Source organism: Tenrec ecaudatus, chromosome 2, assembly GCF_050624435.1.
Source record: "Tenrec ecaudatus isolate mTenEca1 chromosome 2, mTenEca1.hap1, whole genome shotgun sequence".
Classification (NCBI taxonomy): Eukaryota; Metazoa; Chordata; class Mammalia; order Afrosoricida; family Tenrecidae; genus Tenrec; species Tenrec ecaudatus.
Window position 1 is genome coordinate 49966071 of NC_134531.1, and position 23677 is coordinate 49989747.

The following is a 23677-nucleotide window of genomic DNA, read 5'->3' on the forward strand; positions in this document are numbered from 1 at the left end:
TCCATTTTCATGAGCAGAGAAATGTATGTGGACACTGAATATTGAAGACGGAAGAACCGATTATGGTGTTGGTAAAGAATGTAGAAAGTACCATGGGCTGCCAAAAGAACAAACAAGCCTGTCTTGGAAGAAGTTCGGCTAGAATGCTCCTTTGAGACAAGGATGGCGAGGCTTCGTCTGAACTGCTTTGGACATGTCATCAGGGAGAACAACCCTTGGAAAAGTAGAGGGGCAGCAAAAAGAGGAAGACCCTGGATGAGATGATTGACCCAGTGCCTCAAATCTAACAACAAGCTGTCTCCCCAGGAAAGGGAGAGAGGAGCCGGAGCCAGACCCATCGCAGAGCGCCACGCCTTGAGAGCAATATACTGGCGTGGAGCAACGAACTAACAGGAGGATGGCGGTCCGGGCCCATGCTGAGCTATGCTGACCCCTCCCTGGAAAAAGGCAATACAAAGGACAGCACTGAAAATATAGCTCTGGAAGAGAGGCTTGTCTGTCCAGACCACACGGGAGCAAGCTAAGGGGGGTGTGGTAGAGAGAATGGACCTCATCATGACCCACCAAGCCCCAGAGACAACATCCCTACTCAGAGCAGTCAATGCACAGAGAGGACCCTGGGCCAGACCCACCAAGACTCACTGGCCCATAGCACTATCGGGGGCAACACTGGAGACACTGTGCAGAAAGTGTCCCCCAGGCTGCCCCATGCATAGCAGGGAGGAAACACCAAGGGAGTGCAACAGGGCAGCAAGGGGAGCAAAGTGACCAAGGCCCCAAGGAATCCTGAAAATAGACTTCTGACTTAGGGGACAGGGCTTGGCACCTCATCAGACTTGATCTGAAAACATACATAAGGGTCAGCAGGCAGACCTGGAATTATCTGTTGGTTTGTTTTTTCTTCTTGTTTTGCTTTCTGTTTTTGTTTGTTTGTTTTTCTTCTGCCCTATGTCTATCTATATAAGATAGGCAGGATGAACAATATGGAGAAGAAAACAACAGGACCGTTTGGGGGGGTGGGGGGAACATGGGAGAGGAGGGGACATGGGAGAGGAGGGGGTGGGGAGGAGTCAAAAAACTCAGGGATACGGGAACAACAAGAGATCTAAAATTGATGGCAACGAGGGCATATAATGCCTGGTGGGGTTTAATCAAGTGCAAAGTATCCAAGAGGAATTACTTAGATCCGAATGGAGGATGAATATGATAGTGGGATAGGAGGAAGGTGAATGGAAATAGAGAAAATAGGGGGCAAAAGCTATTTATAGAGGCAGAGCTATAGCCATGTACATATGTAAATATATTAATTTACAATGAAAGGGCTAGGCCAATGTACGTATATTTATATGTTAAGTATTAAGATAGCAGACGGTCTTTGGGCCTCTACTCAAGGCCTTCCTTAACACAAGAACTCCTGGCACTCTTTGATGCTCACCTTCCCAGCACAATCACTGAAGACAAAAGGGGTGCATAAGCAAATGTGGTAAAGAAAGCTGATGGTGCCCAGCTATAAAAAGATACAGCATCTGGGGTCTTAAAGGCTTGAAGGTAAACAAGCAGACATCTAACTCGGACGCAACAAAGCCCACATGGAAGAAGCACATCAACCTGTGTGATCATGAGGTGTCAACCGGATCAGGTATCAGGTATCAAAGATCCAACACAAACAACGATATCAATGCAAACGAGGGGGTTTGGAGTGGAGACCCAAAGCCCATCTGTAGACAACAGGGTATCCCCCCACAGAAGGGTTATAAGGAAGGGGTGATTCAATCAACATGCAGTATAGCACCAATGAAACACACATCATTCCTCTAGCTCCTGAATGCTTCCTACCCCCCTCCCCCACTACCATGACCCACATTTACCTTACAAATCTGGCTAGACCGGAGAACACACATTGGTACATATAAGAGATCTGAACACATGGGATTAAGGACAGATAAACCCCTCAGGAACAGTAGTGGGAGTAGCAATATCAGGAAGGTAGAGGGACAGTCAAGGAGGTAGAAGGAGGAGAAAGGGGGAACCCATCACAAGGTTGGATATATAGTCCCTCCCCCTCATCAAAGGGAGCGAATAACAGAAATGTGTGTGTAGGGAGACAACAGACAGTGTAACATGCGAAATAATGATAACAACATTCATGCGGGTGGGAGGGAGGGGGGAAACTGAAGTAGAAAGTGTTTTTGGAATGATGACGGCAACCTATGTACAAAGATGTTTGATAACCTTAATGTATGGAATGTCATAAGAGCTGTAAAAGCCCCCGATAAAATGATTTGTCAAAAAGACAGAGACACAAAAACCTAAGAACGATGATGGTGAGAACGGTGTGAGACCAGGCACTGGGTCGTTGAGTCGGCTCGGACTAAGCGGCCCCAAACAGCAGCAGCAGCAATGTGGCTGCTTATTACTTTGGGGGAGGAAGATTCATTCCTGGAGCCAGTACTGGGAGAGGTCTCACTATACTTTAACACTGTTTAAATGTCATGAACACTTGCACTTCACAATAATCAAATTAGAAATGGCCAGCAAGTTTGTTGATTTAAAAGCTCAGTCGTACACTTCACCCCCATTTCCATGGCATGAGGCCATTTTTAACAGGCTCAGTGAACTAAGAAGTTTCCATTATATCTACATATGTTACATAATATATACGAGAGGGGTACCCCCCGCCCAAGAAAAAAACCCCAAACTGACCAAAGCTCTTCTGGGAGGAACCTCTCTAGTGCACGCTTTCCCGGAGAGGCGAGCAAGGGCCGGCTCGCTCGGAGCGGTGCACCCCGAGGCGCTGCACTGGGAAGTCTCTCTGGTCAAGGTCCAGTGTTTGGAAAAGCAGTTTACCTGAACCTCGTATTTTTAGAGTGACGGCTGATTTCAGAGAACAGCGTGCAGCTGTGAATTGTGGCTTCCTGCTGGGGAAAATGCCTCAGAAACGGTTGTGATGGTGAACACAGCTTACAAGGGCAGCGCAGCGGCAAAACTCAAGTGTACAAGAGGCTTTCTCGTTTCAAAAAGGGTGAAATGTTGGTTGATGACAAACTTGGTTCTGGACATCTGTCAACTTCCCGAACGGACAAAGATGTTGACAAAATTCGTGCACTGTACAAACAGACCAACAACTGACCACTGAAGAGCTGGGGGAGTGATCCGGGCATCCTGGAGCTCGGGTCAGCGAACTTCAACAGAAGATGTGGCTATGAGAAGAGTCACTGCGGAATCTGTACCTCGGGTTCTGACCGACCAGCACAAAGAACGCTGAGTGGAAACATGCCGTGCTTTGAAAGAACAGCTCTGAAGCGACCCCACCTTTTTCCCCAAGGTCATTACTGGTGAGGAGACGGGGTGCTGTTCTTACGACCCTGAAAGGAAACATCAGTCAAGGTAGTGGGAGACACTGTTGTCACCTCGCCCAATAAAAGCTCGTCAAGTGAAATCAAAGATCAAGACAATGTTCATTTGGGGGCTTGTTTGTTTGTTTATGTGAAGGGGATAGTGCATTTGGAGTTCATTCCACCAGGTAAGACTGTTAACCAAGCTTTCTATTTAGAGGTTCTGAAAAGGATGCATAACAGTGGGCGACAAAAAAAAGTGCACCAAGTTTTGGCAAAAAACAGCATGCCTCTCTTACTCCATGCACCCGACTCACCTGACCTCACCCCTTGCGGTATCTTGTTTCTGTGAATGAAGAGGGACATGCAAGGGCAGCGATTTGATGACGTAGAAGAGGTGACGAAAAACAAACAAACAGGAAGGTGCTGTCAGTCATCCAAACAGATGAGTTTGAAAAATGTTTCCCAGAATGGAATTGCAGATTTGACAAATGCATTAAGTGTAATGGAGAGTACTTTGAAGATGATACGGTTGTTTTGTTTTTTAAAAAAAATTAAATACATAGCTTGGGGGGGGGGGAATGTTGCTTTTTGGGTACCCCCTTGTATATATTTCTAATACCAAGTAGAAAACTCAAAGGGTTGCCTATGTTTGAGAGGTTTCATTCAGCTCTTTCATTTTAAAATCACGAGACTTGGAATTCCTTGAATGCCTCTAGCAAAGGACCGCATCATGTCCACACCAAAACCTGTGGGGATCTCTTTGAAGTCCTCCCTGCCACCTCGTCCTTCCCAACAGGACCAAACCTGCCTGCCCGGACGATCGAGGAGCCTTAGCAGCACTGTGGGTTAAGTGTTGGATTGCTACCCACAAGGTGGGTAGTTCAAACCCACCAGCCACTCCCCAAGAGAAAGACGAGGCTGTCTGTGGCAGTCTCAGAAACTCCAGAGGTCAGTGATTCTCAACCTTCCTAATGCCGCGACCCTTTAATACAGTTTCTCACGTTGTGGTGACCACCCCCTCAACCATAACATTATTTTCGATGCTACTTCATAACTGTAATTTTGCTAGTTATGAATCGGGCGATCCCTGTGAAAAGGTCGTTTGACCCCCAAAGGGGTCGCGGCTCATGGTCATTATGAATCAGAATCAACTCGACGACAATGGGATTGGTCTGATCCCTACATTCTTGTTTTGACTCTTATGTTCTATGACCCACGTAGTACTGAGCCTCAGCCATCAGCATCTGATGAACACCGTCCTTTAAATGCTTCCATTAAGGTCAGACTGGAAGGGGCAGAATTGACTGAGCTACAACTTAGTGCCATTACCAAATATTAGCCACTAAGGGGCGCCCCCTCATCCTAGTCTAATTTGGAGCAGCACGCACAAGAAGGCAGGAACAGTATGTTTGCTCCGGCTGCCATTCTTACCTGACACGCACCAGCTCCAAGTGCAACTACTCAGGCAGGCAGAGCGGGTGGATGAAGAGTCCATTGCTCTCTACCCTCCCTGAGACCGCTGATACTGTAGCGCGCACCAGCGTACATTCTCATCACATATGCCTCGCTGGAAATATTCACTGAAACCAGACCTCCTCTTCAAGTAATTGAACCCCTTCGATCATTCCTTAATCTACTCCCATTAGTATCGATGTTTAAACAGCAGTCTCGTTTTACTAAAAGGTGCTGACTGTGCAGGGCTAAGAACTACTTCCTGCTTGAGGTTGTGAGGTATCATCGATGCTGACCCACGGTGACCCTGAGCACACTAGAAGCAAACACTGCCCACTCCTGCCCATCTTCACAATGGGGCACCTATCTGAGCCCACTGTTGCAGGCACTGCCGCCATCCATCTGGACCTCTCCTTTTCCCCGCCCCTCGTCCTAAAAATCAACTGAAAATGTTAGCCAACACACCGAGCGCCATATTGCCGTTAGCACGGGCAGACGCAGTTTTTAAAACAGTCAGGACGAGAGTGGGCAACACGTGGACCATAATTTAAGTTTAAACCCTGCCAAGATTGTGTCTTGAAGTTTATATGGGAAACTGCACTTATGAAGCTTCCTTAACCGCTGACCTGATCAATGGTGAGACAACACTGGTGTCTCCAGAATCAGGCACTGAAGGGAAGTAACTCTTGGGTGTACATCTCTGTAACAGTCTTTGGAATGACCACTGGCAATTCCTTTGGCATTACTTCCCACCCTCTTAATATGAGGTGAAAAAAGAAACAAGAAAACAAAAGAAGCTTCGAAAAAGAATAGAGTTTAAGACCTATTGTGCAAAGGTGGGGGTGGGTGGGTTGGGGTAAAGCAGGGAGGTTGAAGATCCTGGTGGATGACACCAATTACTTTTCCCAAGAGTGGGATTGTGAGAAATAATGATAAAAATGTTGCCCGCACCACCGCCCTCCTGATTCAGCGGGAGAGAGTCCCCCCTGGAAGCCCTTTATCACTATAGATTAACATTCGGTCTCTGTAACAGGACAGGAGTCAAAATGCAGGCCAATCCCTAACCACTTTTCTCTGAAGGCTCTTCGATGGCATCTCGGCCACTGCATGGGAAACGCCCTCTTCCCTACACCCATTCCTGGGGGTGGCAGGAAGCTTGCCCCCAACTCCCAGCCCACACATCTGCAGCATCTTACAGGGCAATGGGCTGGTGCCATGTGAAGCGACTGTCGCATTGGGGGCAGAGGACAGCAGGCAGGTTGCCCTCCACCAGACAGAGCCGAAAGCCCTCAGGAAATCCTAAATGGAAACATCCCACCCCCAGAGATTGCTTAAGGCTGGCATCTTCTCTACTAATAGAACACGTCTGCACACATGGTAGCCCAACGAGAGAGTACCACTTCCAGGCTCCCGAGAACCCCCTGACCAATGGCACATTATCTGGGAGGGATGTCTACCACTTCTGTGTAACACCCCTTAAAAGGGAATTCATTGCTTACCCATCTTCCCCACTCTTTCCACTTTTCATACCGATTTAAAGTTGCTCTGGGATCCTGAAGCATGGTACAGTGATAGCACGTAAGCAGCGTGCTGACGGCACCGGCTCGGACAGGTAGAGCAACAGAAACAACGAATAAAATGGGAGGAAAGAAAGCTAAGTATCTGGGGGCGGAGATGATGACATGGAGACATTGCCCATAAACAAGTTATTCTGGTTAATTTGAAATAGCATGGCATAGGCATTTTCATGAAGGCTCCTTTTAGACATAAAACTTTAAATAATAATATGAATCTTAAAAAAGAAGTCTGGGCCCCCACTTAACCCTAACCCCAACCCTCAAACAGTTAGTTTTGACAACATGGCCCTGCTCGATACTCACTCTCATGTAGTGATCACTGAAGATAAGGGTGCTACAGCAAAGTGTGGTGAAGAAAACAGATGGTGCCCGGCTATCAATAGGAATAGTGTCTGGGGTCTTAAAGGCTTGTAGTGAAACAAGCAGCCATCAAAGCAAGGAGTCAACTAAGTCCACATGGATAGAGCAGCCTAGCTTGGGTGATCCAAAGATGACAATAACAAAATTCAAATACAACAAAGGGAAAAGTATCAGACTCCAAATTGAAAATATCCAACTTGCAGAAGGATATGGATGACTGTGGGAGGCCAAAGGCCATCTGCAGAGTATCTAGTCAGAATAAGCCTCTGGCAAATCCCCTCTAGCCACAGGCGAGGTTCTGAAACAGCTGGACTGTAAAAGATAGAGATCATTGTCATCATGGTTATACTGGATTGAACTGGATTCTTGGTCCATTGACCTCCTCCTTCTGGACCCAACCTGAAATTCTTCTAGGTGCATGCAGGTAGTTCTTGCTTGCTCCATGAAAAAAAACGTCCTCCCTAGCCTTTTGAATATTCATGGTAGTCTTTTCTTTCTTACTCATTATTTGTATTTTTAAATCTGTATTATCATCATTTTATTCTTGCCACTTTATTTTGGTTTTGCTTTTTTATTGTTTCTGTTGGGTTTTCCAGTTTGTGAAGCACAGGAGTGGATGCACAGCGTAAGAACTGGTGCAAGGTTGAGAGGGGAAGGAGGGAGGGAGGGGTGGGGGACAGGGAGGGTGAGGGGACTGGGGTGGGAAAGAACCATGAATGTGGGAAGGCCAGGGAGCACTAGAACTGATGGTGTCTATACAACTCATTTTGAAAGCAACTTACCCGTGAGGGCAGGGGGAGAAAATACTCTAAAATTGATTGTGGTGATGAATGTACAATTCTTCTAGATAGGATTGAAATATTGAATGGTGTGATATGTGGATTAAATGCCAATAAAACTTTTTAAAAAGAAGCCAACAAAAATATCACGATGTGAAAGCTGGCACGTCTAACATCAACTTAGTTTCGAGACTGTTGCCATATAAGGACATGACTAGTGGATAAAAAGATATGGGTGATCCTTTGAAGAATGTGTCTTAAATTATGTCATTTTTTAAACCACAGCTTTAATTTTAACACAGCCACGGTTCCATGTATGGTTACTGCCGTTATTTCCAAAATGAACAAGATGGACTGGTTGGCAAATGATATGGGTACCTGATAAACAACAAATAAAGAATTTACACACACACACACACACACACACACACATAAAGCAAAGTTACACCCTCACTGCACAACTAATTCCAATGTCAAGTCTAATTAAACTCACATTGAAAAAAATCACTAGTGTGCCAAAGTTGTAATAACTTCAGTTTGTAATAACTGAAAAGTTGTAATAACTTCATAATTTCTATTCCTCGGGATGCAGACGAGGATGAAAGAAAGCACCCATCCATCCATCCTCTGCTCCACTATCCGCCCCCGCCCCATCCTTCCTGTCATTAAAAAACACAGTGAGATTGGAAGAAGAGGGGGCAGCATGGTCCCTAAACCCTTCATGGTCGGGGGTAAAGCCCCGCTTCTAGATCAGGTAGCATCTTAGTGCTCTCCGAGCACCGCCTGAGACTGTGTCCCCAGTGGGGCGGCGAGGCCACCTCCGACTGCAGAGCCTGAAGTACACTTTGTCCCAACCTGGCCGTGGCAAACAAACACCCACCAACAACCACTACCACCAACAAGTCCGTTGCACACCTCCTATCAGCTCGGTTACAGCACTGTCACAAGAGCTGTTAAAACACCGAGGAAACCGACTCGGAGTGTCCCCTGCTCAACGTCTAAACCGGACTGTGACTTTCTTCAAAAAGGATGCCTGCTCTCCCCACATTAGCCCACCAGAGATTACTGTTTTATGCACGTGCGGTTCTTAATTAAGTCGTTATCTCCAAGACTACCTTCACCTCAGATGCTTCAGCAGTTCCAAGTTAAGACTAATTTCGATCTTGGGCGAACTTCACTGGCTAATAAGCACCACTGCGATGGGCCAGAAAAACTTCGAGCAAAGGCCAAGTGCGAAGTGGTTTCAAAACCATCGTCCAAAGGAAATAGAGATCAGGCTGCTGCCATAAGGAATAATGCAGCCATCTCGTTTCAGGAGCCAGGACAGGCAGGTTACAACTCACAACCTCTGCGGCCTCGTGTTTACAACTCAGCAAAGCACTGAGATAAAAGCAACATGTTTTAAGAGACAAGTGTTAGAAGTAGCTAATTTGAGTCAGAGCAGTAAAGTGACAGGTTAAACATCGTGCCGCGCTTCTAAGATGGAGAACCAGGTCTCCAATGCCTCTTCCAACATGATGCGCCCACAGCCCAAAGCGTCAGAGGTGGAATTCACATCCGGCACTGCGGCCTCCGAGATCAGTGGGGTTGCCCTCCATCCACAGCATCCTTCCTGGTGGCAATGGCACGAAGCAGCAGCTGTCAGCGGGTAGGAACTTGAACCACGTTGGGGAGGCGGCAAGGCGACAGACTTTTTTTCTGAGGATTTTCCCTCGTATGCCAGTCTAGAGACAACTGACTCTATTGTCCGGGATTTCCACCTTCTATGATGAAGAAGGACATGAGCAAAGCACGATCAACTATAAGCATTGGCGTGCATCATTTGAGAGGATTGCTCGCTACGTCCAATGTGACCACACTGGAGGTGGTTAACTCACCTGCGTGTAGAATCCCCGCAGTGGGGGCGGGGAAGACACTGAATCCTTGACTTCTCTCAGTGGTCAGTCTCTATGTCAGTGGGAAGCAGTCAGGGGTCTCCGGTGGATCATCTTATCTTCTTCCCTCGTGAGAAAACTTGTGGACATAGTGCTGTATTTCCCAGCCTCACCTGTCAGGTTCGGTTAACATGGGACTGAGTCCTGGCCCATGGAAAGTACGCAAAGTTAGGGTGAACTCTAGGAGGCGCCCTTAGAGGAAAGGGGCCCCATCATTGTCTTTTTTTCCCTTCTCATTTTCTGAAATGTGGGCATGATGGCCTGAGCTCAGTAGCCACTTTGGATGGTGCGGTTGCAGACATGGAATCATCAAGGTAGATGGAATCATCAAGGTAGATGGAGGCTGGGTCCTAGAAGATCTGGGGCCACCCAGATGACCCACCTCAAATCTGCGCACAGGAGAAGACAATAAACCTCTGAGCTGCTCTCCACTGGACAGAGGACCCAGAACACACCGTCCATGGCACTGTTTTGTAACTGCCAAGAAACAAAGTATCATGAAATGCTCAACTTCTTAAGTAACTTTCCATTTCAATGTACGTACTTTCCCAACGCACATGTAATGTGCATGCATGTGGGTGCCAAGGAAGACACCTGAAAATTAAATAGCATCAGAGTCCTGCCCTGGGACGGGGGGGGGGGGGGGGGGGGGAGGGGGCGTGGTAGCAGATGTCCTTCCTCCATGCTCCTCCCATTGTATTGGAAGTATTTGTTTATGAGTTTTCCCATCTCCCCTCTCCTCCATGAGGCCCCCACCAAGTTCACCCTGGATAGTGCTTAGGATAGTGCCAGGCACAGAGCAGGTACAGGTCCTCAGTACCTGTTTGTGTCCTATGTGAACAAGGTCAAGGTTAGCCTTGAAGACACAGGGCCTGATGATTTGAAATCTTTTCACAGTATTAGTTAGACAGGGCACTGAGTTGTCCGTTTGTTTCAGTCATCCCCAAGTGGGACAATGTGTAAGAAGAATGGAAAAAGTTACCTGGTGGGCAAATGAATTTTGAACTCATTTAGCTGGTAACTCTGAATCAATCAGCATCGCCATCAGTACTGAACTATTGGTTCTGCCAGCATCTTAAAGTCTATACTCGACAAATCATAGAATCTACCACCTGTCCACACATTTTCACACCTTGTTCTGGCAGGGAGGCATTCTATCCACATTCTCTCTGAACTACATTCTAGCTGAACTAGTTCAAAAGGGAGAAGATGGTCTCGGGCCTACTCCCCCCAAGGAAGGGCAGTCCGACACATGCCTCAGGGAGGGCACCTGTCAGATCTTATCAGCAGCCATGTGGTCAACCTGCGCCTACGTAGCTTGGCACAACCATTGACACGTGAAGGAAGGTACTCAGCTGGGCTTCCATATAACGTATGAAGGGACACAGCCCCTCCTCCCGTCAATGACAAACTGCCTGCTGCCTTCTGTGTCATTTGTGCATGTGACTCCCTTTGCAGTTGGGTCCCACCCTGACAGCGCCACGGTCGTGGGATTCTGTGTGTTCCTCTGAAAGCAGGCTGGCTTCTGTTTTCCTGGTTCTCTCCACTTGATATTTCTCATCATTGGATCATCCTGAGTTTAGGCAAAGCAGGTACACAGAGTGGGGGCACAGTGTGTGTATGTGGTGCGTGTGTTTCTAAAACAAATACAAATCGAGTTGTATTCTCTTAGAATGCCCGGGATTTGACAACGTTTCACGGGCACTGTTACCCCAACGTCCAAACCAGGAAGACCACACTGTCGATTTTCTCTAGCTTGATACTTTCCCTTTACTAGTCCAAATGTCATCAAGTCTTAGCTATCTCCCTTTCAGATCCTGCCCCACCCCTCACAATTTTCAATAATCAACACCAGCCTTTTAGGCCTGTTTTAAGAAGCCCATCCCATATTTGTTTTTCCATCTAACAGAAATCTGTTCTTCCATATCGCCTAAAACAATCTTAACGTTTAATGGGATTCTGACAGGCTTAGAAAGCTTTTGTGAGTGTTCCATCCCCGCTGTGGGCTACTTGGGGTTTCAGTTTAAAGATCCAGGAAGTACCGTATATACTTGAGGATAAGCCAACCCGAATATCAGCTGAGGCACCTAATTTTACCACAAAAACTGCTTTTAAAATGTGCTGAAAAACTCGGCTTATATAGGAGTATATATGGTAATTGTTTTTCTCTTAAAGGACTCATCTCTTGTGAAAAAACTAACAGTTCTTGGAGCTAATTAAGATTTGTCAATTAAATTGCCAGATATCAGCCTTTGGAATCAGGCCCTTTTCTATCACCATAAGCAGGTCAGCAATATGAGTTTAATCTTATAAATACACGGCCACCTTAACAACTGTCTTCAGGAGACCTAGTGGCACAGTGGTGTACACATCAGGCTGCTAGGTCAGTGGGTTGACCCCACCAGCCACTCCATGGGAGAAAGATGAGGTTTTCTACCCCAGTAAAGATGTACAGCCACAGAATTCCAGGTGGGGCAATTCTATACGGTCTCTGTGAGTTACACACAACTAGATGTTAGTTTGATTAAAGAGGTGGTTCTCAACCTGTGGGTCACAACCCCTGTGGGTGTCAAATGACTCTTTTACAGGGGTTGCCCGATTCCTAACAGTAGCAAAGTGACAGTTATGAAGGAGCAACAAAAATAGTTTTATGGTTGGGGGTCACCACAACATGAGGAGCTGTATTAAAGGGTTGCAGCCTGAGGAAGGTTGAGAGTCACTGACTTACAGTCGTTAAACTCCTGACTTGGGGACGGTTGCTACTACATGCTGTGATTGTCAGACAGCGTCCAGTCGGTCCCACTACTGGTGACCCACGTGTGCAGTGGTCACCAGGCAGGCCCGTCTTGAAGGAAACCTCCAGTGGGTCTGGACTGTCAACCGCTGGCTCCTCAATACCACTTCCACCGAGGGATTCCTTAATGAAGCTCCACGTCCCGGGTCTTTTTATTTCTTTTTATTTTTTTTTTTTTAAGTAAACCTACAAAATGAGCAGCAACCAAGAGTCCACTTGCTGGTACATCACCTTCCATTACTGTTCTTCACATTTGTAAGGAAATGAAGCATTCCAGGCAAGAACAGTCTAAAAGGCACTACACTTTTTTTTTGGTCTTTTTATTTGTTCATGTATACAGTGGAAATAATTATACTTATCTCACAGGTGGTGGTTTGGGTTTTTGTTTGTTTTATCCTTTTTTTCAGGATCACTTAATTTTCAAGTTGCTTCTCAAACACCCGTCTCTCCGTACATGACTGGATAGCAGCAAGCATTATTGTATCATGTACTGACTTCTTAAACACAGTGCACTAGACACGGCTCAGCTTTTTGTCATGACTCCAGTTCATTAGCATGGGTCATCTTAACACAACAACTTACGTAACAGTGTTAAACGGCTTCCTTATGTAACGGGGGCCTGTGCAGACAGGCTTTGCAGCAAACACTCCGGGTGTTGAAGAAATGTGAGCACATCTTGAAGTCAACAAAAAGGTATTAACTTGTCCTTTCTGTCAACATTCTAAGAGGGTCCCTTCTGAGGACCTGTCAGCACCAAAGGAGCTTGCAGACCAACTAGAGCAATCTTTCTCGATCCGTATTTGCTTCTGTGGCTGATCCTAACGCGGGCGTCATTAAGACACGAACGGGCATTAACAGCCATGCCCTAAAGAGAGCTGCAGGCACTTTCGCAGGTGGAGAGGGAAATAGGCTGACGAGGCAGCCAGCAGGAACCCCACCTTCCATGTGGCTTTTAGCCCCATGGGGCTCCTCAGTGCTGGTGACCCCATGCACAATGGAATACACCTCCGCCTGGTTCTACGCCGTCCCCATGACGGGCCTGCCTGGGATTGCACTGCTGGGAGCCATCAGGCTTCCACTGGCTACTTCTCAGACACAGACTGCCTTTCTTCCTGCTCTGTCAGCACGAACACGTGTGCGGCACCACAGCCACAAGCAGGCCTCCACTGACGGACAATGAAAGGGGTTTTATTGGTTCTGAGTTATTAAAGGCTTCTCTGGCTTTAGAAAATAATCGATTATTTGGTTCCTTTAATCAGTCGGTCCAGGAGCCCTGGCAGTATAGTGGGCTAAGTGCAAGGTCAGAAGTTCAAAATCAGCAGCCGCTCTGTGGGAGAAAGATGAGGCTTTCCACCCCTGTAAAGAGTTATAGCCTTGGAGACCCACGCGGGCAGTCCCACCAAGTGCTCGGGTCACTAGGACTCAGGATGGCCTTGAGGGCAATGGCTCTTTCTTTTCAGTTGCAGTCAGACAGCCTGTGAAGGAGGCTTTCCCCCTCCTGGCAAAGAGCTGGAACGAGGGTTGAGTCGTGATCGTTTGTTTCAGCAATTCGGCGTCCTCGTCTATAGAACCAAGTTGTTAGGCTAGAAATAAAAAGATAGCTGCCAGGGAAACAGAAGAGATTTTTACACTATTTTAAAATCCCAGATCTTTTTGAAGCTTCTGCTAGGCACTGAAGTGGTGGCAGGGGGAGGGAGGTTAACAAACGACGGGATCTTCAGGAGCGTGGACTGTAACTGGGCAGTGGCAGTGCGCAAGCTCCAGCACATGGTCACTGCAGACAGAGGTAAGGTCAACAGCCATGGGAGAATGACCGGCACAGCACACTCATCGTAATCAGACACACACTGCACGGACCCGATACGAACAGACTTGATAATTCTGGGTGGGCAGAGGCCTCCTACCCACTTGATAACAGGCCCTTGGTTTGTCAGGAAGAAGCCTTTCCTCTGACTCCCTTCGTCCATATGACTGGAGTGGGGATGCACCCACCTCCACCTCCAGTGTGTGGGCGGAGTCTCGAGTCCTCCTGGCCACAGGTGGCCAGCTTCATGGTTAGACACACAACTGAAGTCAGGACAATCAGAGAAAACTCGAGCACAGATTTCTTGTGGGAACTGTGACGTCCAGGAGGCAAAGAGAGAGCTGCCCGGCAGCTGTTGGACCATCAGGCCCTGCCTGTTGGTGGGCTGACCCAGCATCAAGCAGAGCGGGGGAGGAGGGTAGCAATGCCCAGCCTGCATTTCTGAGCCTATGGGGAGTCATGCCTGCAGCTACCTGTCCGTCTTTTCTTAGGCAAATTTTCAGATTTGGGCTGTGATAAAGGGTTCTAATTATTATTCTATTCCATAAGGCTTTCCAAATAAGGCTAAGAGTGCCAACCTTCCCAAGATAAAATTTTCAATATATTCATACATAAATCAAGCCCCTGCCCTCCGGCAAACATTCTTCAAGGAGATCTTAATACAGCAATGTGCATGTGTGTTTTAAATCCCATTGTGTTTCGGGCGCCCATTTGCGCAGCAAATTAAGTTCCCATTTGACATGTTACAAACCTTGTTCCACGATACTGGCTGCGTTCTCATTATGCCCATTCTTTTTGTTCTGGTTCCCTGACCCACCCCTCCTTGACTTCTCTTTGGTTGGCGGGTAAATATTGACCCCTTGACCTCAGAGTTGATTACTGAAGGGCGCACATATTCTTGGGCGACACTGTTTATTTTACACGTCAATCTGTTGTACGGCTCGACGATGACCACCAGGAGGGTCCAGATCCACGCTCCACAGGCGACAGTCTCCGGAGTTCCTCTAGTCCGGATCGGTCATGTAAACCGGCCTAGTCTGTCTATCGTTTTCTTTTCTTTTCTTTAGGAATTTGAGTTTTGTTCTACCTTCTTCCCGCCTTCTCCCTGGGACCGTCTACTAGATACCTGGTCAGAATGGGTGGTGTTGATAGCCAGACAAGTTCTTCTGGACACAGGCCGTGGTTCCCATGGACTCTTAGTCCGGTGGACTCGTTGCTTCCTGGAGTATTGGGTTTTCTTCATTCTTTTTGCTCCAGACTAGCAAGGACCAACAGTTGTACACACTACTCCCCAAAACCAGGAAGTAAAACATTATCTTTAAGAACAACAACAAATATATACATAAAACAAACCCACGCCCAGTGAGTTGATTCTGACTGCTAGCGAAGAGATAGGTCGGAAGACAGCTGCCCCGTGGGGTGTCTGTGATTGTTGAGATTCAGGAATAAGAACACCCCGCCTCTCCCCCACGGAGAAGCAGAGGGGTTTGAACTGCTGACCTTGTGCATGCTTGGCACCCCGGTACTTGGCCCTCAACTTGACCGGGTTGCCCCATGAGACTGTAGTCTCAAGCCATCAGACCCAGTGAATCAATCCCACTAGGTGTTTGGTAATATCTAGGTAGTATCCATGAGGAGACTTTACATGTGGCTTATTATATGTGTGTGTGTTTATAGATATGCATATGAATATTTATGCCACACACAAACACATGCATATGTAGGCGTACCTCATTTTATTGGACTAGGTTTCGCTGTGTTTTCTCGATGCTGAGTTTTAGTGTCGTCAATGCTGCTGATTGTTTAACCCATTAAAGGCTTGTGACAACTCACTGTTGAGCAAGCTATGAGCGGCAGTTTCCCAACAACACGAGCTCACCTCGGGCCTAGGTGCCACATTTGGGCAATTCTCACAACAGGCAGTAGGACTGTGTCAACGAAGTCCCGTGCACAGGGAAACCAAAACTGTGCGTGCCTTGCTTCCCTGGGGTAGTCGCTTGACCGCTGGAACGGAACGCACAGAATCCCCACGGTAAGCCCACACAAGCCTGCATAGGCGCCAGTGCCTGCAAACCCAGCCCCCCTACATGGGCTTTCCCGGATTCCCATGGTATCTAGAAACAACCCCCCGCCTTTGCTGCTGTTGTTGTACCATAACTTGGTTTAGCATTTATTGAAGTGATCCCTTATTCTGGTGTAGTGTCTTCTTTGACCTTGGACTGGTTGTGCAGAGGGAGCTTTAGTGGGCTAGTAGTTTATGCATTGGGCAGCAGTTCAAAACCACCAGCCACTCTGGGGGGCAGGAAAGTCAAAGCTTTCCACTCCCATAAAAAGTGACAGTCCTAGAAACCCACAGGGGCAGTTCTCCCCTCTCCATGCGGTCGCTAGGAATCTGAATCGACGCAATGGGGGTGAGTTAGATGAACTGTGCAGTCTCTGCCCATATTCGCCATTGTCTTTCCCGTCACCAAAAAATGCCATCGTCTGCTCGCTACAAATGACTTGTCCTCTCATCCCATCCCCAGTAACCAGTCAAGAACATTATGGGGTTTGGGTGTGTATGCCCTTTTTAATGACTTATTATAAGAATATAGCTCTAAGTATTAACAATAATACAATATTATCACTTGTCAAGCATAGATGGGCTCAAAAAAATTCAAAAACTGGTGACAGGCCATTAGACACAATACAAATGATCACTTCTGTGAAACCAGTCTGCGTCATGGTATCTTTGGAGAAACTAGGCCTCACAGAATGCCTGAAAGCATGCTGCCAAGCCTAGCGTCCGGCCTGTGGTGACGGTGCATTGTCAAGAAAAGCTCAAAAGCTCATTATCTGTCTAAATGCAACATATGTAAAGCGGACAAGCTGAAATTATCCACTCTTTCCGTTCTTCTTGGGAATATTGCCTGGAATGTAAGTCTATCTCTGACAGTCTAGGTACCACTTGAGATCCATGAGGATGGAGACACTGAGTAGGCTTAGCACTAAATGTGTCTTCTACACAGGAGAGCATTCTCCTATATGGTGCCTGGAAGGAAAGTGTTACGTGTCTTTCTTGTCTGCCACTGAAATAAGCCCACTCAGGCTGACTTGATACGGCCTGGACGTGCAGCTCTGCCCCGTGGGGTTTCCCGAGCTGTCGCCTCTGCACGAGGAGCCTTAGCAGCATCATGGTTAAGTGCTCAGCTGGTGCTCTAAAGGTCAGTCCGTCAAACCTGTGCAGAGGCTCCTCGGGAGGACAAATTTGGGGGCCTGCCAATGACTATCTAGCAAACCCTGCGGGGCAGTCCTACTTTGTCATTTTGAATTGGAATCAACTTCGTGCACACACGATTATTTTGGGAGCAGGTACAAAGACATGGCGTCTCCGGGACACACTGACAATATTAAAATCCCATGGTAGGGATCACCAACCTAGAGCCCATAGGCCACATAAGTCTCCTGCTCGGTTTCTGTAAATAAAGCTATATTGGCCCACAGCCATAGCTGGTCATTTGTTTCTGTCTTTGGATGTTTTCCTATATGACAGCAGTATTGATCAGTATGGTCTCAGCAATTATACCTCAGACCATATGGCCCGTAAAAATGTAGAATAATTACTATCTGATCCATTATTTTTTTAAAAATTAAGGGGATTGCCTTTTCAAATACAAAATAGAAAGAACAGAAAGCTCTACTCACATGCATATAATTTAGTAGCGCATATAGTACACATTAGACTCATGGAAAACAAAATAACCTGAAATTAACTTGTATTGAAGACAGACGGAGAGTTCATTCACTACTGTCTAGGAGAGTCCAACCCATAGCCCTGTGTTTCCAAGACTATAACTGTTTACCGGAATAGAAAGCCACATCTGTCTACTGTAGAGGCCCAGTGAATTTGAACCACTGACCTTGTGACTAGCAGCCCTCTGCATAACCCTGGAGGCCACAAGCACTATAAACTCCAATTCTTGCAGAGGGCAGGACAATATACTAGACTCACCCCTAGGTGGTAGCAGTCACTCATGTGTGAGCATCCAAGGGGACCAGCTCTCCCAATTTTTTTTTTTAAAGGTAGAAAATGAAAATTTTGTGTGAAATTTCTTGAACTCAAATGTTGACAACATATTTAACGAAACTGGAGACAGTATGCAGGCCAAACAAAATATATCAGATGCCAGTGAACTAATTTTCTTACACGTAGACTAAGAAATATAGGAGCCCAAAGAAAAGAGGGCCAAGTGCAGGCTTGAATTTGAGCAACTTAAATTAAAACAGCCAAGGGGCAGGTGTCCAAGTTTAGGTCCAAATTTCTCGCTCCTGGATCGTGGAAAAGTTTTCTTTTCCCTCTTGGCCTGGGTGCCCACAAAATGACAAACCCGATTTATTTTTAAACTTTTTTTTCAGAATCAGAACCAGATTTAAATGCTCTGAAATATCATTTTATAAGAGAAAACAATTTCATCCATATCTCATAATTTTCCAGGGAATTTCCAAAAATAAACTCTTCTCCATATATCTACACTGTTCATAGTAAGAAGCAAGCTGAGTCTACATATAAGTATCTGAGAAAGTACATTGGCTGGTGGCACGAGCAGTGACACAAATCTTCATGAAATTTTTCATGTCCAAGATCATTCGTGAACAAACCCACCGCCCTATAGAACAGAGTGCAATCGCTCCTTAAGAGTCCCCAAGGCTGTAAATCTCCACAGGAGGACTAGTCATCTCATCTTTCTCCCTCCAGAGTAGTTGGTAGGTTTGAGCCACTGCTTGCTGTTACTATTGCAATGCTTAACACAAGGTACCACCAGGGGTCCTTCCTTGGGGGAACCACAACCAAACTAAATGCACTGCTATCAAGTCCATTCTGATTCACAGCGCCCCTGCAGGACAAGGTGGAACTGCCCCCTGGGAGCTTCAGAGACCATTCCTCTTTAAGGGGGCCGAAAGCCTCATCTTTCTCCTGAGAAGCAGATGGTGGTTGCAGAATGCCAGCCTTGCTACCTGGGCTCCTCATGAAAGGAAGGCACCCCCCATTCATGTCTCATCTCGCAGTCTCACAGAAAGAAAGGGTCTTCATCCCTATACAGTATGATAGATAATTACCGAGGGAACAAATGTGGTTTAGTACCACTCCCTAAATCAGGGGAAAGAATTCCCTCCTATCTACAACCCAAAGTTAACAAAAATAAAAGTTGGGATCACAAAATCAAACACAATAAAGGTCAAGCTAAGAAATAATCTAAATGGGCAGCAATACCATCACTTCCTGTTACAACCAGACAGTTATGGGCTTTTACATCAGAAATGCCATTCGATCAAAGACCCTCCTGCCGGGCTCTGGATCCCAAGTGCACAGTGCGTACTAACTCCACCCAGCAGGGTCTCTTCCCATCATTTCCCCCCATTAATGATTTCCCGCATTCCACCAACAAAGAAGAAAGGCGGCTGGAAAAATGTGACAAATGTTCATTAGACGTCACAGAGCCTGGTTACACAGTTAATGTGTATGACTGAGGCCACTAAGCTGTACACCTTTCAAAATTAACTGGAAACTACTGAGCGATAGATATTTTTAAATCCTTATTATATATATATATAATAGCCACACTTATGAGACTAGCTGAGACTGCTCATAAGTAACGAAGCCCCTTGGGGCATTGGATGTCTTCGGAGGTATAGGGTCATGGTTTCATCACACCTCCTTAGTTCCCTGCACAGGACCTGAGGATTTAAACACTTGCAGTGAACCACGTGGGGGCTAGCATTGATTTCTATTCCCCAGGAACACCAGAGGAAGAAGGAGAGTCAAGAAGAAGAAGAAACGGAATATCCGGCTAATTGCCTCCATTAAAATGACTCATTTGTCACGAGAGCAGATATGGACCGTGCCTGGCTACCATTACTGAATGCTTTGAGCAAAGACTTTATAGAAGACTTCTGGACAAAACTTTTCAAATTCTCCTGGACTCAATTTTCTGGAGCCATAAAAGCTAGGTGAACCCCTGAGACTATTTCCCTGAAATAATCTTTATACTTTAAGCCTAAAATATCCTTGGTAAGTCTTAACAGCAAACTCAAAACCAAAACCACTGCCGTCAAGTCAATTCGGACTCATCCTCTCAGCCACAGACCAGCTCTCACACACAGCAACCCGACAGGACAGAGCAGAAGTGCCCCCTCGGGGTTTCTGAGGCCATAGATCTTTATAGGGGGGGGTAGCTTAATCTTTTCCCCCAACAACAGTTGATGGGTTTGAACCGTTGACTTTGGGGTTAGTACCACAACACGTAGCACACTATGCAACTAGGGCGCCTTTTTCCAGCTCATAGCAACCCTAAAAAGGGTTTCCAAAATCAGAAGTCTACATGGCAGCAGACAGTCTCATCTTTCTCCTGAGGAGTGACTGGTGGGCTTAAACTACCAACCTTGAGGTTAGCAGTCCAATGCTTGTCAATGCAAACAATAATTTAAAAAGAAAGAAGGAAATTAAGCTCACTACCATCAAATTAATGCCAACTCATAGCAACCCTATAGAAAGAAGGCTAAACTGTTCCAGTGGGTTTCCAAGACTTGTAACTTTATGGGAGTGAAAAACTCCCGCTTCTCCTTAGGAGGGCTGATGGTTTAACAAGCGTCCTCAAACTACGGCCCGCAGGCCACATGCGGCCCGCCAAGGACATTTATCCAGCCCGCAGGGTGTTTTTGCCCAGTTTGTTTTTTTTACTTCAAAATAAGGTATGTGCAGTGTGCGTAGGAATTTGTTCTGGCCCCATTTAAAAACTTTGAAGACCCCTGGTTTAGAACTACCGACTGTGAGGTTAGCAACCCACCACATCACCATGATGCTACCAGGCTTCCTGGACTGTAGACAACAGGTGCGCTCAATTAGAGAGAAATCTCTGCCTTCAGCATTGCACTCTTTTAAGAACACTCTAGCTGGGCTCCAAGTGACAAGAGCAGGCCTCTGGGCTTAAGCACTCCTCTGAGCAAGGAGGGCTGGAACGGAAGACGTCCTCCAGGCCACCACGTGAGGCCCTTTGGGAGCATGACAGAACCCATTCCTGTGTTAACCAGGTTAGCACCAACTGCAACCCATTGTCAGTACTTTGTTTTTTCAATCCACCCAGAGGAAGTGTACGCGATAGATTTCAGTGTCTTAATCCCTTAAGTCACAACAGTGGCCCAGAAACCTTAGATGTGTCCTAGAAAGTTTAAGAATTCTTAGAGGGGCCGCTGCCTAAGCCAAATCTTCTTACTTTACACTCATTCAAATTTAAGACGCTTACAGGATTGCTAACAAGCTGCACTGTACGGAAAAGACCAAGTGCCACCTTCATACAATCCTACTGTTCTTTTTGTGAACACTAAAGGACTTCCCTCAGGTGAACTTTACAAACAAGGGTGTAGAATTGCCTCCTCTGGAATCTCCCTTTACCCTGTCCACGCCCCCACCTCCACCCTAGCTCTTTTCACTAATCTGAAATTGGACTACTGAGTAGCCCAATCTTATCCTCAGTCATTCTTCCCTTGGGTTTTTCGGCTGCATTTGACCCTGATGGTTTGGTTACACACGCATATTCTGAGCACACGTGCTAAGACTTGAAACCAGTGTTCAGGAGCTCACAAACCAGGGCAGACAGAAACGAGTAATGATCCCATAATTCCTACAGAGATAAAAGGCCACTTCTTTAAAATTTCTGAAAGCCCTGGGCTGGCTAAGAGGACATAGGATCCCAGGTGCTGAATAGATACAATTGAGCTCCGATTTAAACAGCATAATTAGTAGTGATATCATTCATCCACTTAACCTAAGTGAAATCTAAACTAGTTGCCCCCCAATTCCTTGGGAAGCACAAGTAGTTAAGTGGTCACTCAAAGAGTGGCCAAAAAGTTGACAGTTCAAACCCCCTAAAGACTTGGAAGACGGACTGGCAATCACTTTTTGAAAGGTCACAGCTTTGAAAATCCTACGGAGCAGTTCTGTTTGTACACATGAGGGGTCATGCGTGGGAATTCTGGCGGCTGGATTAACAACCATCCAACCAGAACTATGATCCAGCCTGTCCTCTCAACCCTCCATTAAATCATGACAGGGAACCCAGGTCTCCTCTGTCCCCCAGTTCTTCTCATCCACATCCTCCCTCCGGTGAGCTCATCGATTTGCTCCATTTATCCGTGCTCGGAGAGCAGACACTCTCAGGTCCCTTTTCCCAGCTCTGCCCTCTTCCCCAAGCTTCTGGCTGCCGATACGCCCACACGCGCATCCCATGAACACAGCAAACTCAACATGTCTGCAAATGGTATTGGTGGTGATGTTAGTTGCTGCCAGGTCAGGGTGACCTTTGGAAAAACTGAACGAAATGTTACTTCCATGATTTGGGTAAGTTTTAGTGTAAGATTTTTAGTTTTGTGTCAATCCACTACCTTACAGGTTTCCCTCATTTTCACTGACCTTCCACTTGACCAAGCAGTATTTGTGGTAGTTAGATAATTTCGGGTTAACGTGTTCAATAGAGTGTCTGGGTTGAAGTCTAGCCTGTCAATCAGGCACCGCCTGATGATGTCTCCTTGTGGGTGCGGCCTTCTCTTAAGGAGGGTCCTGAGGACCTCCCACACTCTCTCTATGCCCTCACCTTCCTGGTGAAGAGCCACTCTGGGTGCTGCCAGAGTCCTGACATGCTGCCAATGCTATTGGATCCACAAGACTTTCACCCACTGGCCCGTGATGCTCCTGCATTCTGCATCATTGCATGTGGCTGCGGGAGTCTAAAGGGGAACTGACGGACGAGTGTCAGACTGAAGAGCCAGCACTGGACGTATGTGGCTGGGATGTTTGGCTGGGATGTTTGATGTGGGCTGGGATGTTTGCTTGATATATAATTACTTCTTAATAGGACGCTCTCTCGTACACATGTATATGAGTGTCCCTGGATTTGTTTCTCTAGTCAACTTGGCCCAACACATGGTCTGTCTCAAGAAATTGGTATTTCTGGTCATGTGTCCAAAATGAGGGAGATGAATCTTGACACCCTCACTTTTGAGGGTCATTCATTCATTTGTGTTTCTCTTAGGACTGATCTGTTTATTCTTCTGGCAGTCTACAGTGTAGTCAATATTCTTTTCTTTTTTTTTTATCCAAAATGGGTTTATTAGAATGGCTTCCTACTCATCTCGACTCCGGGCCTTTTAGTGCTGCTTCTGTCTGAAGGAGCATCCTTCTGTGAGCCTTGCTTTTCCTCCTGTAGGCTGACAGAGGACAGTAGAGCAGCCAACACACAAAACTACTGTTTGTGCATGGCTGAAGACCGTGGTGATTTTATAGCATCCTGGGCATTTGACATCCATGAAGTAGGAATTGGGGCTCTGCACCAGGCGCTTCTTCTTGTGTTTTCTCTTCTCCTCTTCGGGAGAGAGGTGAAGGAGATCCTTTGAGAGAGGCATGATCGCCGAGCAGTCGTCAGCGCCGGAAAGGCATATCAATATTCTTTGCCAACCCCACAATTCAAATGCACCATTCTCCCGTCTTCTCCTTTCAGGGTTCAGCTTCTGCATGCACATGAGGCAACCGAGGATTTAATGACATCAGGCTCCTTCAGCCCTCACATCTAAAACATCTCACTCCCATCAATTCCATTCCGACTCCTA

General features: G+C 46.6%; 2 protein-coding genes across 4 annotated transcripts in view; both read right to left on the reverse strand.

The window, feature by feature from the left end:
* Positions 1–23677, reverse strand: part of ARL15 (ARF like GTPase 15) — a 495300-nt gene that overhangs the window by 389990 nt on the left and 81633 nt on the right. The window lies entirely within an intron of this gene.
* LOC142440776 (small ribosomal subunit protein eS27-like) lies at positions 23203–23473 on the reverse strand. The gene has a single exon (XM_075543018.1). It carries the CDS (start codon positions 23471–23473, stop codon positions 23219–23221), a length of 255 nt encoding a protein of 84 aa, XP_075399133.1. The 3' UTR covers positions 23203–23218.